General features: G+C 39.3%; 3 protein-coding genes across 3 annotated transcripts in view; all 3 read left to right on the forward strand.

The window, feature by feature from the left end:
• The window catches only part of LOC134817271 (zinc finger CCCH domain-containing protein 14-like), an 86,895-nt gene that overhangs the window by 14,124 nt on the left and 57,289 nt on the right, over positions 1-15,482 (forward strand). The window lies entirely within an intron of this gene.
• The window catches only part of LOC134817270 (sorting nexin-25-like), a 74,208-nt gene that overhangs the window by 12,927 nt on the left and 45,799 nt on the right, over positions 1-15,482 (forward strand). The window contains exons 5-10 of the mRNA XM_063826407.1: positions 4,087-4,237; positions 7,425-7,530; positions 7,703-7,844; positions 7,986-8,150; positions 8,353-8,508; positions 8,615-8,748. Coding sequence (XP_063682477.1) covers positions 4,087-4,237; positions 7,425-7,530; positions 7,703-7,844; positions 7,986-8,150; positions 8,353-8,508; positions 8,615-8,748 — 854 coding nt within the window. The remainder of the gene's footprint in view (positions 1-4,086; positions 4,238-7,424; positions 7,531-7,702; positions 7,845-7,985; positions 8,151-8,352; positions 8,509-8,614; positions 8,749-15,482) is intronic.
• On the forward strand, positions 5,174-6,823 carry LOC134816808 (carboxylesterase 1D-like). Its single transcript, XM_063825802.1, has one exon. It carries the CDS (start codon positions 5,174-5,176, stop codon positions 6,821-6,823), a length of 1,650 nt encoding a protein of 549 aa, XP_063681872.1.

Below are 15,482 nucleotides of genomic sequence, written 5' to 3' on the forward strand. Positions count from 1 at the left end.
TATACCTGCGCAAAAAGGTCACAACTTACTCACAGCAGTTATGGCGAATGTACTTTTGTTGCTGTAATCATGTACTATGTGTACTATTTGTCTGATCACCCACGTGTCTATTAACATGATACTATTTGGGTTTCTGGCCTCATTGTGTTAGCAGATTACATTGGTCACGGGCTCAAGCTATTGTACTCAAAACATACAGTAGACTGTATGGAACGCGCAAAGACATTCTTGTGGTGCTGCGCGCGTCTCCGGATGTCCAGTGGCGCGCGCCGCGCCATCGATATCAGATAATTTCTTGACACTTCACCCTTGTGACTTGGTGACTTGTATCATAATTATTCGAAGCTCACCATCATACAATAATGATACCTCAAAATGGAGACATTTTCTTAATTTCTGATTTCGCCCAAAACAGCCTGAAACTGATCTATCATACAAGTTATCAGTTCTTACATGCCAGCTACACCAGGCTCAGTACGAACGGATGAGAATGAGACTACTAGGCCGCTCATTTAGCCAGCCGCTCGCGCTAGTGTATCTTTTGTTAATAGTAGGATCTCTAATACTGCCATCAGTTAAACTTGGAAATTTAGATCGAACTATAATCAGCTGCACAAATGCACGTTAATGCCGCTGTTTGGAACAGTAAAACCCTGATTTTTCTTTAAACCAAAAAACTAAGATTTTAACATACTATACGATGATGAAATATTAAATACAGTAAATTACCAGAGGTAAAATTTCTCTAATAAATCTAACTGTAAGAATATATTTTATTTCGAATTTCGATTCCTCACAAAGTCCCGTGACACATTATTAACAATCACTCTAACAATAGTAAATTATTTCCTGGAAAAGACACGAACACACCTCACCCCTCCAATAGAAGCAGTGGCGTAACGTTGCCTGTTGGCGCCCCCCCCCCCCCTGCCGAAAAAAGCGCCCCCCTGTTGGCGCCCCCTCCCCTTTTGGTGCCCCTCCCTAAAATTGAACAAATTAGGTGATTTTAAAGAATACGCCGGTAAAATCTCTAAAAACGTGTGTATCTAGAGCAAAACGCGCAGTTTTGTTAGTACTATAGTTAAGTTTTCGAAATTGTCCCACATTCAAACGATGATTTGGCGCCCCCCTAAGACGGCGCCCCCCTGCACAGCGGGGTCAGCAGGGCCTTTCGTTACGCCACTGAATAGAAGTGATGAGCAACATCTGGCCCGCCTTGTCTATTTTCCTAACTGTTACCATTTCCTGGTCACAAACCTTGCCTTTGACTGTAATGGAGCCGTCCTCATTTGCGGTGGCAGAAGCAACAACCGTCTTCTCGAACATTTCCTCTGAAAACTCGCTTCCGTCCAAGGGAATTATTTTCTCGGTACTTTTTACTGGACTGTCAACAGACACCTTCATGTTGTTGCCTTCAAATGATATCGTTTGGCAAACTTTTATTTGTGCTGAAAGGGCAACTTTTCTCTTCAAGAAACCTATCTCAAATTTCTGTAGCAACTCCGCAAAGTTGGTTTGGCTCACATATTCCCATTCACCAGCCATTTTCTGATGATCTCCCATCTTTTTTTGATGTAACCTAGTAACATGATTGAGTAAAGGTTATAAAAGGGACATTATAGACAGAAAGCCCAATTTTAATTCTTTATAGATTGAGATGAACATCAAAAATATAATTTTAATTATAAGTTTGATCCGGCGCAAGTATTAAGAAAATATCTCCAGCCAAATTTCCAAAGGGTCCAACCACGGCCTGAAACTATTAACAATGAAAGAAATCAAGTGTGAAAGCAGTTCTGTTATTCTCATAAGAAAACACGTTGTTAACAATTAACAATGGTACTCAAGATAGCAATTAAACGCTAATCAGCTAACTGTAAACAATATTGTTTTTGTTAATTACACTACCGTGATATGATTGCATGTCGCGCTCTTTTCCACTTAGCAGCAAATTGCTATTTGTATTATTTAACCCAATTTATCAATAACTCAGCGTGTTCTAATATAGGATAAATAAAGGGTATAAATACCAAGGCTCAATCAATGGGGTCTGTTATCGCCGTATTACCATCGCTATGATACATCGCTGTAATATATTATATAATACATCGCTATAATAGGCTGTAGTATAGATTCCAGGAATGAGATTAAGCAACTTAGCACTTCTTATCTTTCCTGAAGACCATGGTGGTATAACACTAACAGAGACAATCTTGGCATGAAATATATTTCTTTTACTCATTTTAAATATCATCTTGGTCCCTTTCGGAAAACTTGATTAGTCGTTAAGTGATACTGAGGAACATATAATAATCAACAGATGGTCAAATTGAGGAAGCACGCGTACAAATAAAAACAACACCTTGTTATTATCTATAAGCATTTTGATGGATTGTTCTGCGCAGCTGCTGTAAGAATAATTAGTCTGTCAATTAAAAACAAAAGAGTAACTTCACAATGCTGATTGCTGATGATGGTCCTGTTTGGGCGTGTCTTAGGGACCTGCAAAGCTTCTTTGTGATCTCGTTCTCTATTGGCCATCTGGTTAAACAGTTTGGAAACTCTAAGATTCATCACTTCACCAATCAGTTAGATCGTACTTTGAAGTTTAGTGAAGTCCTTGTAAGATCTCTTCCAACATGATAACTCTGCTGATGATCGCTGTGGTTTTAGTACCATCCCTGCAAACCGAACTGAAAATACTGGATACTCACGATGGTGGTACTGGTCCAGCTCCTTGCTCTCTAACCTGTGTTGGGATCGGGAGACGGAACAGCGGCGGGATCCTCAGATGGATGGACTCCAGTTCAAACCCAGGATATGTGTTCATGATGATAGAAATTGAGAACTGCAATTTCGTGTCCGCTCCAGTTATCACAGTAACTACAGTTACTGCAGGAATGCAGCTGGTGGTGTGTCCCGCGGTCACTGTGTGGCATCTTAGCAAAACAGTGTTTTATGTGTACTCTGTTGGATATACATCAGCTTATAGGATGGAGCAGGATGAGTGTATTGTTCACTGGTCTGCTTTTGGTTACAATTGTTAAAACTTAACACAGTCTGAATCCTGAAGCCATCGTGAATTGTTTGAACTTTGAGATCTTTAGTTTTAAGAAACTTGCAATTCGTCTTTTTCTGATCTCGATCAACGCAATAAAAGTATAAAACCCCAACAACATAACATATTCAAACAATAAATTTAGCTATAATTATATAAAAATTTACATTTATTGTATACACTATACATTTTGTTTTGATACGGACACTAATTATTTGTGACAAAAGATAGATATGGTGATTTTTGACCAATCTAAACGCATATATCACTGTCACGACACGATTTTGGGTAATCAGTGACAGACGACCGATTACCCAAAACTTTTTATTTATTAAGAAACTGTTTACACCATTAAAATATTCAAAACCCCTAAAAGAAATCAAGTCATCCTAAAATGGTGATCAGTACAGATCAAGACAGCTAGAGTTAAAATTTGTTTCTCCAAGCAACTCTATCATCGGCTAATATCTTAAGCTTATTAAGATCATTCAAAGAGTTAAGTTTTAAACCTCTACGGGTCAAATCATTCACAATAATCTTGAACAAATTCTTACGATGCGCACCGACGCGCCCTTTACAGTTTGTTGTGACAGCAAACTTTAACGCTAATGCAGCGGGGGAGTCATCAGCACTACGCAAGATATGACCTAGGAGCTTCCACCTTGCTTTAGGGACACGATCTGATAGCTTTACTGAGTTACATCTTAGGTATAAGTTTGCATTGGATATTGTTCCATGAGGCCAATAAATGTTCAGTAATGATCTAAGGTGTTTTCTATGGCAAATGTCTAGTTTTTCTAGTGACTTTGCAGTAGGACACCAACTACTGCAATTGTACATGATGATTGATACAATTTGAGCTTCGTATACTGCTATCTTTCTGGTAACGGAGATATTCAATAAAACGGAGATATTTCATAAAACTTTTTATAAAAATAAAATATCCTTCATCATTTGGGAGTATTCAAAAAGTAAATCCTCGCAATACTTTTGAAACACCCTGTATTTAACATAGCCCCTGCCCCCAGGCTACCACTCCCCCGAGTATCTGGCTATCTCCACTTCTAACAGAGCTGATGGGGGACGTCCTCTCAAACTACGTGCTCTACCCACTTATCCTGAAAGTAACAGATAGTTACTATCTTTATTCCTGTATTCTACCTTACATCGCCTCCATGGGTCAGTCTTCTTTTTTAGATTTTATTTGTAGTATTTTTCAGTGTTGAGTTCGATTATATCGGTTGTTAATTAACAATTACTAATGATATGACGTGAGTCTTTTTCACTTTTCAGGTTGCAATCTTTATTCGAAACATTTCTCAGTTCTCACATGAATTATGTTTGGGCTGTAATTTTTTTAAAATGTTCTTAAAACTATCAGCTGAATTATATCATTTGTAAATTAAGTCGATTATTTTGGGAGAGAATTATTGTGGGGAATGCATTACCGCTTAGCATATCAATGCAGTAATATCAACCTCGTTATCATTGTGATAACTGATAAATCATACAGTAAACTCTAAATCTGATTGTGTTCTGTGTCTGGATCTGCGAATAACCTGATAAGAACTAAAACTTTATAGCTCAGAAATCTTAATTACCAGATTATCTCTGGGGCCATTTTTTACTCACTCCAATCTCTTAATGAATCCCCAAATAATTCTAAACTGTTAAGTTACTTTCTAAAAATTCGAAACGTGAAGAGACTTCAGGCTTCTAACGTCATGAAACCACCCCACTGATTGAATCAGAACATCAGAACTGGAGTGGACCATGTTAAGGTACTAACAGGGACGAGATTATGTTGATGAATGATAAGTGAAGTCATTAGCTGAGATTTGATTTCTCGTGATCTGGTCGTTAGTTTGTTCTTGGACATTTTTTCGAGAACACCACGTACTTTTTAAGAGTCCTCGGTCCAACTCCCTTGATATTTTCATAATCCATCTGTCTGTTATAAATTAGATCCTCTTGAATTTAATATTTTGAATTTATTTATAGTTGTTGTTTTTTTTTTGAGCTTTTGTATAAATCATTATGCTGTTGAAATGTACCCTTATGGCAAATATTTTGACAGAATCATAGCAAGGAACGAAACTCCCATACGGTATAAAGATGCAGTGTAACAGGAAAGTACTCGGAATCCTCACAGCTGCTATACTCCTGCTTGTAGCCGTAGCTATCGCTCTGGTATTAGTGCTTGTTGTCTTCAGGGAGGATGTTGTAAAAGTAAAAACCCCGAACGCAGGAACAATTCTCGGGAGTACAAGCATCCTAAAGGACGGCGATACAAAGATACAAGAGTTTCACAATATCCGTTATGCTGATCCTCCTGTTGGAATGTTGAGGTTCAGACCGCCAGTAAGGCACTTTGAAGAGGACCCTGAAAATGAGGTTCTAGCAACAGACAGTACGGAGATTAAATGTGTCCAGGCAACGTCTGGCGAAGGAGCGGAAGATTGTCTGTTTTTGACCGTTCGGTCTGGAGATTTGAATGCTTCCAAGCCTGTTCTAGTATGGATACATGGAGGGGGACTTTCATTTGGTCACGGAACATCGCCGGGTTACAGTTTTGATTCAGAGGTGACTCACAAGGTTGATGCTGTGACTGTTAACATTAACTACAGGTTAGGTTTCCTTGGTTTCAGTTCAGTGAAGGAGTTGTGGGACGAGGACGAGGGTGTCTACGCTAACAATGGTATCAGAGATATGATCGCAGCTCTGGATTGGATACAAGATAATATAGCAGCGTTCGGTGGAGACCCTGGCTCGGTAACCCTGATCGGCGAGAGTGGAGGTGCTACAGCTGTGCTGGCTCTAACTTGTTCCCCCCTAGCTAACAACAAGTATCATGCCGTCATTTCACAGAGTCCAGCCCCAGAGATGAGATTTACTCACGTAGATGGAGATGTTCACCAAAGGACCATAGTTGATCAACTCGACTGCACCCAGGAAGCGGCTGCTGACCGTAAACAGTGTCTCTTAGAACTACCTGCTGAAAAGTTTTCAGGGAAATATCTTGACATTATGAGCGGATTGGGTTACTTTACTTTCCCCTTACTGCTTGGTGAGAAAGCGGAGGTTGTAGGACTGGTTGTGATCGATCCAGTTGTGGTGACTGTGTCTCCTAGGAACTTGAGCTCAGGTGATTTTACTCCGTCCTCTCCGTTACCCATAATAGTTTCGAACTTAGCAGAGGAAAACTGGCAGAGTGATTGGGAGCTCAATCCACCGTTTACTTCCAAGGCTGATTTGAGGACAAAACTGAACCCGCTGTTTAAAAACTTGTCAGACGAACCAAATGTGACGGACGAAGTGATAGCCCTGTACCCTAACCAAGACCCGGTTTCTATTTGGAGTCTTATGACTTGTGACATGAGGTCCACTTGTCCGACTAACAGTGTAGCTGAGGCCATGTCCGCTGCTCCCCACAGGGACATTTACAGACTGTACATCACCCACCGTTCTAGTCTAGGGGTTCCTGCCTTCCATGGTTATGATTCCATCGTGTTTTTCGGGTACAAAAGTGAAATGTTTGTTGCAAGAGAATTAGATACCAAGTTTGAGAAACATTATATTGATATGGTCAAAAAGCTGGCGAAGGAAAACACATTTGAGGATGGGTGGATGACGTTTCCCGGGAAATCTATGATATACGAGAACTCTGATGAGATTTCTAAAATTAGCAGTAGTAAACCTCAGCAGATCGTGTGTGAGAAACTGAGTGAACTGAATTTGGTTAAATATGGCTGGCAAAATAAGTAGCTTTATTGACAGGGCAAAAATAAATATGAGGTTTTACAACTGACTATGAAAATTACTATACTGTACCGTGGTTCATGATATTTCCTTACAGCTTTATAAACGATTTCAAATGTATAATACAACTATACAACAGTACGCAATGTATTTATTTTGTATAAATAACGACGGATAAAGGCATGTCCATTTATTCCTCAATTTTTGGTCAAACGGGCATCGATGAGCATTGCTGTTTTTAATCTTTAAAAACATCTAAAACTTGAGTTGTGATGAAAATAAACATCACCTATAACCTCACAAAGCATTAAAGGGGATTTTAAATAAGCCAATCCGTTCATAATATCAAGATATTTCCCTGAAAACTTGTCAGCCGATAGGTATAGCAGAGACTGTTTACCCGACAAAAGGAAATCGCGGCATGTACGGAATCGCGATTTTTCCCATTATTTGCGACAAATTTTATGTATAGTTTAATATACCGCGAAATTTAATTCGCGGTATCGCGATTTTTGGCCAAAATAACCGCGAAATCCTTTTGTCCCTGAGTCTGTTTACGGCCAGTAGTTGTTTCCTGCAATCAATCATTATTCCGAATTTTTCTCAGGCTCACCGATGAAGGACAGAAAGTTTTTCACACAAGCAAAAACATACGAAGATTTCATCAAGAAGATCAACAAGGAGGCTGATTTAAGCAAACTACGCCAGCTAAGGTTATTTTAGAGGGGTCAACATTTTAGGGGTGCATGCCGCCGCCGGACGCCGCCGCACTGTTAGATTTGTACACACCGCAAGGTCTCAAGCCGGCCTGCACCCTTGCAACATAACTCAAAACACTTCATACATTACATAAATGTTTTTTATTGATGGTAAACAAATCTTCAGATACAAAGTCATAGCAGAGATTATGCAAGCTATGACGGTAGAGAACTTGAAACAAGAACAGGATTTTGATGGACTTTTATCCCAGATAAATAGTAAAAGTTACCGCCTATCCACCCGAAATCTAGCGAGATACATCAACCAGGTTAAAATACAAGACATACCTGTTTTATCTAATATTATTCCGCCACGCTATTTAAAAAACGATCGCTAGCTCAAACATTTGAGAAGTAAAATTTGTAACCTATTAAAGTTTAAAGTGTTCCAATGAATCTTTTTATTGCAGTGCAAAGTTGCGAAGGTAACGTGCGAGAAGCGAATATACGATATCACGTGCTTACAGAAGCGTACCCCGCACTATGCAGATATGAGGTTCCGGGAGGCTGAGACCAAGTTATTGGAACTGGACGAGATCATGTACAGTCCGTACGTCCTGCCCTTCTTCGTACAGGTACTTGGTGTGTGGTTTAGAATGGTATATTGTCGTAGTTGCAACAATCTGATTTATTTGCTGAAACTTGAATGTAATGACTCATGTACAATTTAGATCATATTTGTTGTTCGTGATATTAGCCACTTACATGATCTTGCTGAAAACAATAACCTCGTTCTTCAATATATTTCTATTTTGCTTTATATCATATATCTATCAGTTCCTAGAAAAGCAGAAGGAATACGGGCCTCTTAAACTCTGGTTGCTGATAGAACAGTGCAGAACTCTGGAAAAGCGGCCAGAGGAGTTGTATCCGCTGATAAAACAGGGCTATTTGGACCATCTCACTGTCACGTCCCCTCTGAGGGCTCATCAGGCAAGTAGATAAAGATCTATCAAGTATATCTTCGCACCCAATTCCTCTCATATTTTGTCACATCACAAATGTTTTGATTTTTTGACTTATCCTTTCGTATCCGCAGGTTTCCCGTCATCTGATCCGAATGGCAGAAGCGTACGTGGAGCATAAGAGCGGGTACTGGCAGTTTATATACGAGATACAGGAGGAGATCTACACTATGATCAGTGAGCAGCATTACAAGCCTTTCCTCATCAGGTGACAGAACACGTGATAGTAACAGCACATCACGTGATAGTCACATCACGTCACGTGATAGTCACAACACGTGATAGTCACAGCACATCACGTGATAGTCACAACACGTCACGTGATAGTCACAACACGTGATAGTCACAACACAACACGTGATATTCACAACACATCACGTGATAGTCACAGCACATCACGTGATAGTCACAACACATGATAGTCACATCACGTGATAGTCACAGCACATCACGTGATAGTCACAGCACATCACGTGATAGTCACATCACGTGATAGTCACAACACGTGATAGTCACAGCACATCACGTGATAGTCACAACACGTCACGTGATAGTCACAACACGTGATAGTCACAGCACATCACGTGATAGTCACAGCACATCACGTGATAGTCACAACACGTGATAGTCACAGCACATCACGTGATAGTCACAACACGTGATAGTCACATCACGTGATAGTCACATCACGTGATAGTCACAGCACATCACGTGAGCCTCACGGTTGCCGTTACGTTCTTAAAAACCTCAACATAACTGTTGCCGTCGAAGAAGAAATGCTTTAGAAAATTCAATAACAATTTAGTTTGTTTTATGTGAGAGTGTAGTACTCTATAGCTAATACAAATAACTAATGCCGATATTTGGGGAGCCGTAAAATGACCCAATAGTCAAAATACTACTGTAAACATGTTAAAATACCCATGAGATGCCAATTATCACGTGATATTTAAACCCTGACAAACTGACCCTACCATAAACATAATATTTGTAAAGACCATTTACCGAAAAATATTTTATTTACAAAACATCTGTATGTCAAAGTCAAAATGCTACGATAAATTATACTCTTAACCAAAACTTCACTGTATCCCGACAAAAATATTCTAACCACCTAAGACCGAAACAATTAATTATATTGAAATTAAATAATCCCTTTACGTAAAAACGTTATAGTAATATAAATTTAAATGTCCAAGATGCTTCCAAACAATTGTTTACAAAAATTGTAAATCAATTGATATTTTTGATATTAAAAACTATGTATCCCTCAAGTTTTTAATAAAAATTCACGAAAGTGAAAGTCATTTATGCCTCCTTGAACATCAAAATAAAATGTCCATTACCATATCGAAATCTGTTCGCAGTATTTGCCGTCATCTCCACCCTGTCAGCCGTCATCTTCACCGTTAGTACAGTCAAATACGTCCTATTTTAAGCCTTTGTCGGACAAAATTCGCAACAAAGCGATTTTAACGGGAAATGGTCGGGACAGGTCCCAGGAATCATTCCAGAGAATTCCCAAAATTTCTGACTTGAGCAAAATCCACAATTACCACTTTTTTACCACCTTTTTACCACTTTGGTTTTCCGCAAATAAGTCACGTTCTGAATATCCTAGAAGATTTTAGCTTAAAGCAGTGTGTTTAGAAAACAAAGAAGAACAACTTTTTCTTTAACAACTTTTTCAAAAATAAATTATTTAATTAATTAATTAAATAATTAATAAATTTTCAAATATTTCAAAAATATATTTTGATAAAAAATGTTCACAATTACATTACACGTATAATGAACTAATTTTTATAAAACTTTTGAAAATTTTCACTAGCAATATTTTGGACTTTTCGAAATTTGTAGAGAATAACCACTATTTACCACTTTTTACCACATTGAATCTCCGCTAATAAAACGACTTCTGAATGTCGTAGAAAGTTCTAGATTGAACCAATGTGTTCAAAACATGAAAGAGAACAACTTTTTATCTGACAACCTTTGGATTAGATAATCAATTAATTAGTTAATCAATTATTTAACAAATATTCAAAAATTATAAAAATTATTTTCGATCAAATTATTTTAAAATTACATAACACGAATAATTAACAACTTTTCATTAAATTAATCGGGAAATCGAAGCAGTATTTTATATAACCGTATATACTAGATAATAGTCTTACTTATGAGTCCTCAGCTGGCACATTGGTGCAATTGTCCTGACATTTGAAGCAGGTTGATCCACAATGTATTCCTGCTTTTCTGCATGAACAAGCATTGCCACAACCTGACTTTAAACAGTTGCAACTGATGTTTTGAATGAGCTTTTTCGGAGCTGTACTCATAAGAATGGTCACTGGTACATGCGCCCCATTGTTCATCTTCCATCCCCACTCCCCACTTTCCAGGACTACTACCTCTCTGTCAATGACATATTCGACAACCAACACATCACCACAATTGTCAATTTCGCAAATCGCACCAAACGCTTAATTGTGCCGGAAGAGCTGGATCAGACCGGGGTGACTTAAAGTATTATCTCATATGCTGTCTCGTCTCGTTTTACTTTTCCAAACCCAGCTGGCATTTAAGCGTATCATTTTGACTCATATATCATCTTATACCATCCTCCACCAATCACTCTGATTTCACCGGCAACCTTCCCCAAGGTTGCCACACCCCAGAGGTAGGCAGAGCATCTCAATGCTATCCTCTCGTGGGCTATCTTGGCCCAGCCTCTCTTAAAAAAAAAAATAATAATAAAAAAAAAATCCCCACTCCCCAGCTTATCGGATCTAGGTCATTCTCATCTCACGCCTGCAGCTGATGGTAAACACGATAAGAATATTGTTCAGCTGCCCCAGATGTTGGCGGGAGCTGTTCGCACTTGATGTCTGCTGTTAAAGATTGCGACTTCTGTTCAAGAACTGAAAGTCTAGCTTCATCTAGTGATCTCGATTTTTTTGATGAAATCAACTGCAGCATCAAAAGTTCTCCGACATGCTTTATGGTAGCTGGTGAAGAATTTGCCGAATAAAAAGCATCTATTACACTTTCATCGATAGATGCGATCGTTCTGAATAGCCGATCCTTACCAACTCCGTGGATCCGACTGGTGGTGTCTGATCCAGTGAAAGCTTGGCACAGCAGTATCGAGTCAATACACATACGTTGAGTCTTCAGTCTTATAATCGACATGTGCTCGTGTTTGCAAACTGCTGTAAACTGCATTATAACATATACAGACTCAACTCTGCACCCATGTCAATATGTTCATTATATGCAAGCCTCTTGATTTATATTGCAATAGGCCATTACATTCGGAATATGATCTGAAAAGATGGCGCGAAACGGATTGGAAATGACGAAGTTATCAAGCAATTGTTTATCTTGTTAGCGAAATTGATTGGGTTATCAAGGAATAAGGAATACAAGGAATACAAGGAATACAAGGAATACAAGGAATACAAGGAATACAAATTTAAAATCTTGAGCTACAATAGTAACTGTTAAGATAATAACAATATCATAAGATTTGAATTTATTATATTAATATAACTTAACTAAAGTGAAAAATAAAGATTTGACATAAAATATTTTGTTTTCAGTCGCCTTGGTAATGCTGTAATGCTTGAGCCAGGTCACTTTGCAGTTTGCACTCGTCGTTGCGCGAAAAGAAACAAAAGCGGGTACAGTGATTTTCAGTGTTCACTGTTCATGTACTGGCCAGAGAGTCAACAAATTTCTTGCGGTTGTTAAAACACGTAGTGGCAAACCTAGCAACGACTCTCGTGAGGTGGACTTGACTTTCGTTCGTGATAAGTTCAATGATTTCACTGTTGTTGCTGATGAATTTGAGGACGTTTGCTCCAGGGATGACATTGTGAACAGAATAAGATGTCGCAGACGGTTTGATTGGATTTGATATGAGTGACTGGATCTTGTCTAGGACTTTTCGCCTCGATGCAGCGTTAAGATCACAATGGTTAAGGAAGTGGTCTTCATTCTCAATAATACCAGAACCTAAGACTATATTGCACCAGGAGCATATTCGCTCGTCACGTGGAGTTTGATTATATCGGCCAAGTTCAATTTCGAGTCGATGTGCACTGATCCGCAGTCTTGTGATATTAGCACGGTCTGCATATTTAATGACACTATCTAGGTAATACTCTTTGTTAAATTTGGATTTTAGGTCACGATAGAATTCTAATTTCCGAGAAGTGTTGATACAGGACCCCCAATATTCTCTAAAGTTACATTTCAAAGTTTTAGTAATGACGTGTGGTGTGAATATTTTACTCCCGATGGGTTGTGTTGATTGAGGAGGAATTCGTTTCTTGAAACCGTTGTGAATAAGAAAGTCCTCTTTTGGTGGTTTTGCGATACTCGGGTTTCTTTCGAAAAGTAACTTGGAGTGATTGTTTTTGAGTGTGCGGTAGGCTGTGACATGATCGGTAGAGAAACATGGGTCTAGCGCGAGGACAGGCTCCAAACCCCTGTACCAGTCCAATTTCATGTTCATCTGTTCTTTGAAAGCTAAGGAGACAAGGGAGTTATCTTTGAGATTTTTCAAACGTTGGCTATATTTGAGAGTGAGGTTAATACATTCATAGATTAATGGGTAGCGGCCTGACTCACCCCAGACGCCTGCGTTGCTGGCTTTACGATTTACCCCCAGTGACCATTTAAGAAAGTGAAGGTGAACTTTTTCGCTGTTCAGAAGGCTAATTTTCTTGAGGATACTAGTTTGAAATTTTGTTTTTGTGTCGGCATCCATATTGAGATCGACTTGTTTTGTTATGTGTTTTATGATAGCCATGTTAGGTGTGTAAATAGGCGCTCCGTAAAGAACGATAGGTTTAATAAGACCATCAAAGAGTGTTGTTAGAGAGCGGAATGATAATTTGGATTTGTTTACTGAGCTTTTCATGGCATAAAGTGCACGCATGGCTTTCTTTTTGAGCTCAGTTCGGGCATTTGTGAATGTGCCGGATTTGTGTATTTCGATTCCTAGATAGCAGTATGACTCGACTTCTTCTAACAAGTGATCACCAATTTTGAGGGGAACCGGCTGATAAGTATCAAAACGGGCATTAAATTTCATGAGTTTAGTTTTATCTGCATTAATTTCGACGCCCCATTCCAAGCAGAAATTGTTCAAAGCATCGAGTTGCTTTTGGAGGGTTTTGGGGTCCAGTGCCAAGAGTATCAGATCATCTGCCCATAGTAAGTGACTGATAAGTTGGTTCATTAGTTTCGGACAGTTATCATATTCTAGTCGAGGGGAAAGATCTCTGATGTATATCTTAAATAGATCAGGGGAAGTGGATGACCCTGTTCAGTTCCTTTATTGATATCAAATTTTTCGCTGACAAATCCAGATAGTTTTATCTGGCCAGTGGAATTTTTATACATATGTTTAAGAACATTAAATGTTTTGCCAGTGATACCTAGTTTAGCTAATTTTAAGAAAAGAGCTTCACGGCAAACAGAGTCGAAGGCCTTCCGGAAGTCCACAAAAACAGCATAGACGGGAACCTTGAGCTTTTTGTATTTAGACGTAATGGTGTTGAGTGTGAGTATGTGGTCATATGTTTGAGCTCCTTTAGCGAAGCCAAGTTGATTTATGGGGTCCGGGTTGTATTCATTTTTGAACTTGATTATCCTGTTTAACATGATGGTCGAAAATAGTTTTCCGATTGTACTACTCACAGCAACTGCTCTGTAATTGTCTGGATTATCTTTGTCGCCTTTTTTGTGTAGAGGTGTAATAATGCTGTTGTTCCATGGGTAAGTTCCAGTGTCCAAACAGCGGTTAAAGACTTTGCAAAGGAGTTGTTTGTTTGTTGTGGACAAGGTCTTCAGTATTTCATTACATATCATATCCTCCGAGGAACTTTTGCCGTTTTTGAGTGAAGAGATCGCAGTAGATATTTCGTCCACAGAGATCTGGCCATTGAGTATTGATTGTGCAGGGGATGGTTGGAAATTATTGTTAATAGCCTCTGCATTTTGAAGCATTTCTTCCTTATTCTCTACAGACATCGAGTTATTGGCTGCTGACATGGAGAGTTCCCCGATTGACATGCACATTTTGTTCTGAAGTCTTGTCCGCTTTTCAGATAAAGATCCTGCAGTTGAGACTTGACTTCTTATGAGCTCCTTATCTACCGTTCCCCCATCCATCTTCCCTACAACTGCACTGATCGTTGATGCAAGCAGGAGTCCTCCATCTGCTTCATAATCCAGGTTGTCTGCTACAGACGTTACTCGAACAACAGTGGGGGGAGTCTTAAGGAGGGGGAAGTTCATTTCTTCAGCCTGTTCCGTGGTGATGTCTGACTGAGGGTTCTTCTGCGGACCTTTGAGGGCGCTGTCAGTTTCTGTTGGACATTTCTGTTCAAATATCAGGAAGTACTGTTCTTCTACTTTTCCCCAACCTCTAGGTATCGAGCGTTTGTATCTCAACTCTGTCTTGCCACTGAGTACGCACAACGTGCCAGACATAAGGGCCGCTTTGTGGGTTACTTGACTCCCAGCTTGGGTCTTGATGTACATGGGGCGTGGATCCTTCAGACCAAGTGCCAACACTGCAACTACTGGAGAGAAATTGCTGTTTTCCTGGCTAGTGTTGCCGTATGGAATACTGTGTGAGGGGTCACTCATCCGATAAATAGTGGTCTTGTCAAACTTAACATCCAACTGAAAAACGTCCTCAACCGTTTTGTTGATACGATCCTGGTGGCATTTGACAAAAGAGCAAAGTTCAGACGGTTCGTCCAGGTTTACGGATAGTTCAGACATTTTAGGGGTTGCGGTCTTCTTAAGCTTCTTTGCCCCCTTTTTTAGATCAACATCTGTCAGTTTGGTCTCCACACCATGTTTGAGGACTATTTTGTACCTATCTTTATCAATGATTACCCAATCGCTAATCACGTGACA

This window comes from Bolinopsis microptera, chromosome 6 (genome assembly GCF_026151205.1).
Source record: "Bolinopsis microptera isolate Bmic1 chromosome 6, MBARI_Bmic_1.0, whole genome shotgun sequence".
In the NCBI taxonomy this organism is placed as follows: domain Eukaryota; kingdom Metazoa; phylum Ctenophora; class Tentaculata; order Lobata; family Bolinopsidae; genus Bolinopsis; species Bolinopsis microptera.

Coding starts and splice junctions, on each gene's coding strand:
- LOC134816808 (XM_063825802.1), top strand. CDS start 5,174: ATGCAGTGTAACAGGAAAGTACTCGGAATCCTCACAGCTGCTATACTC.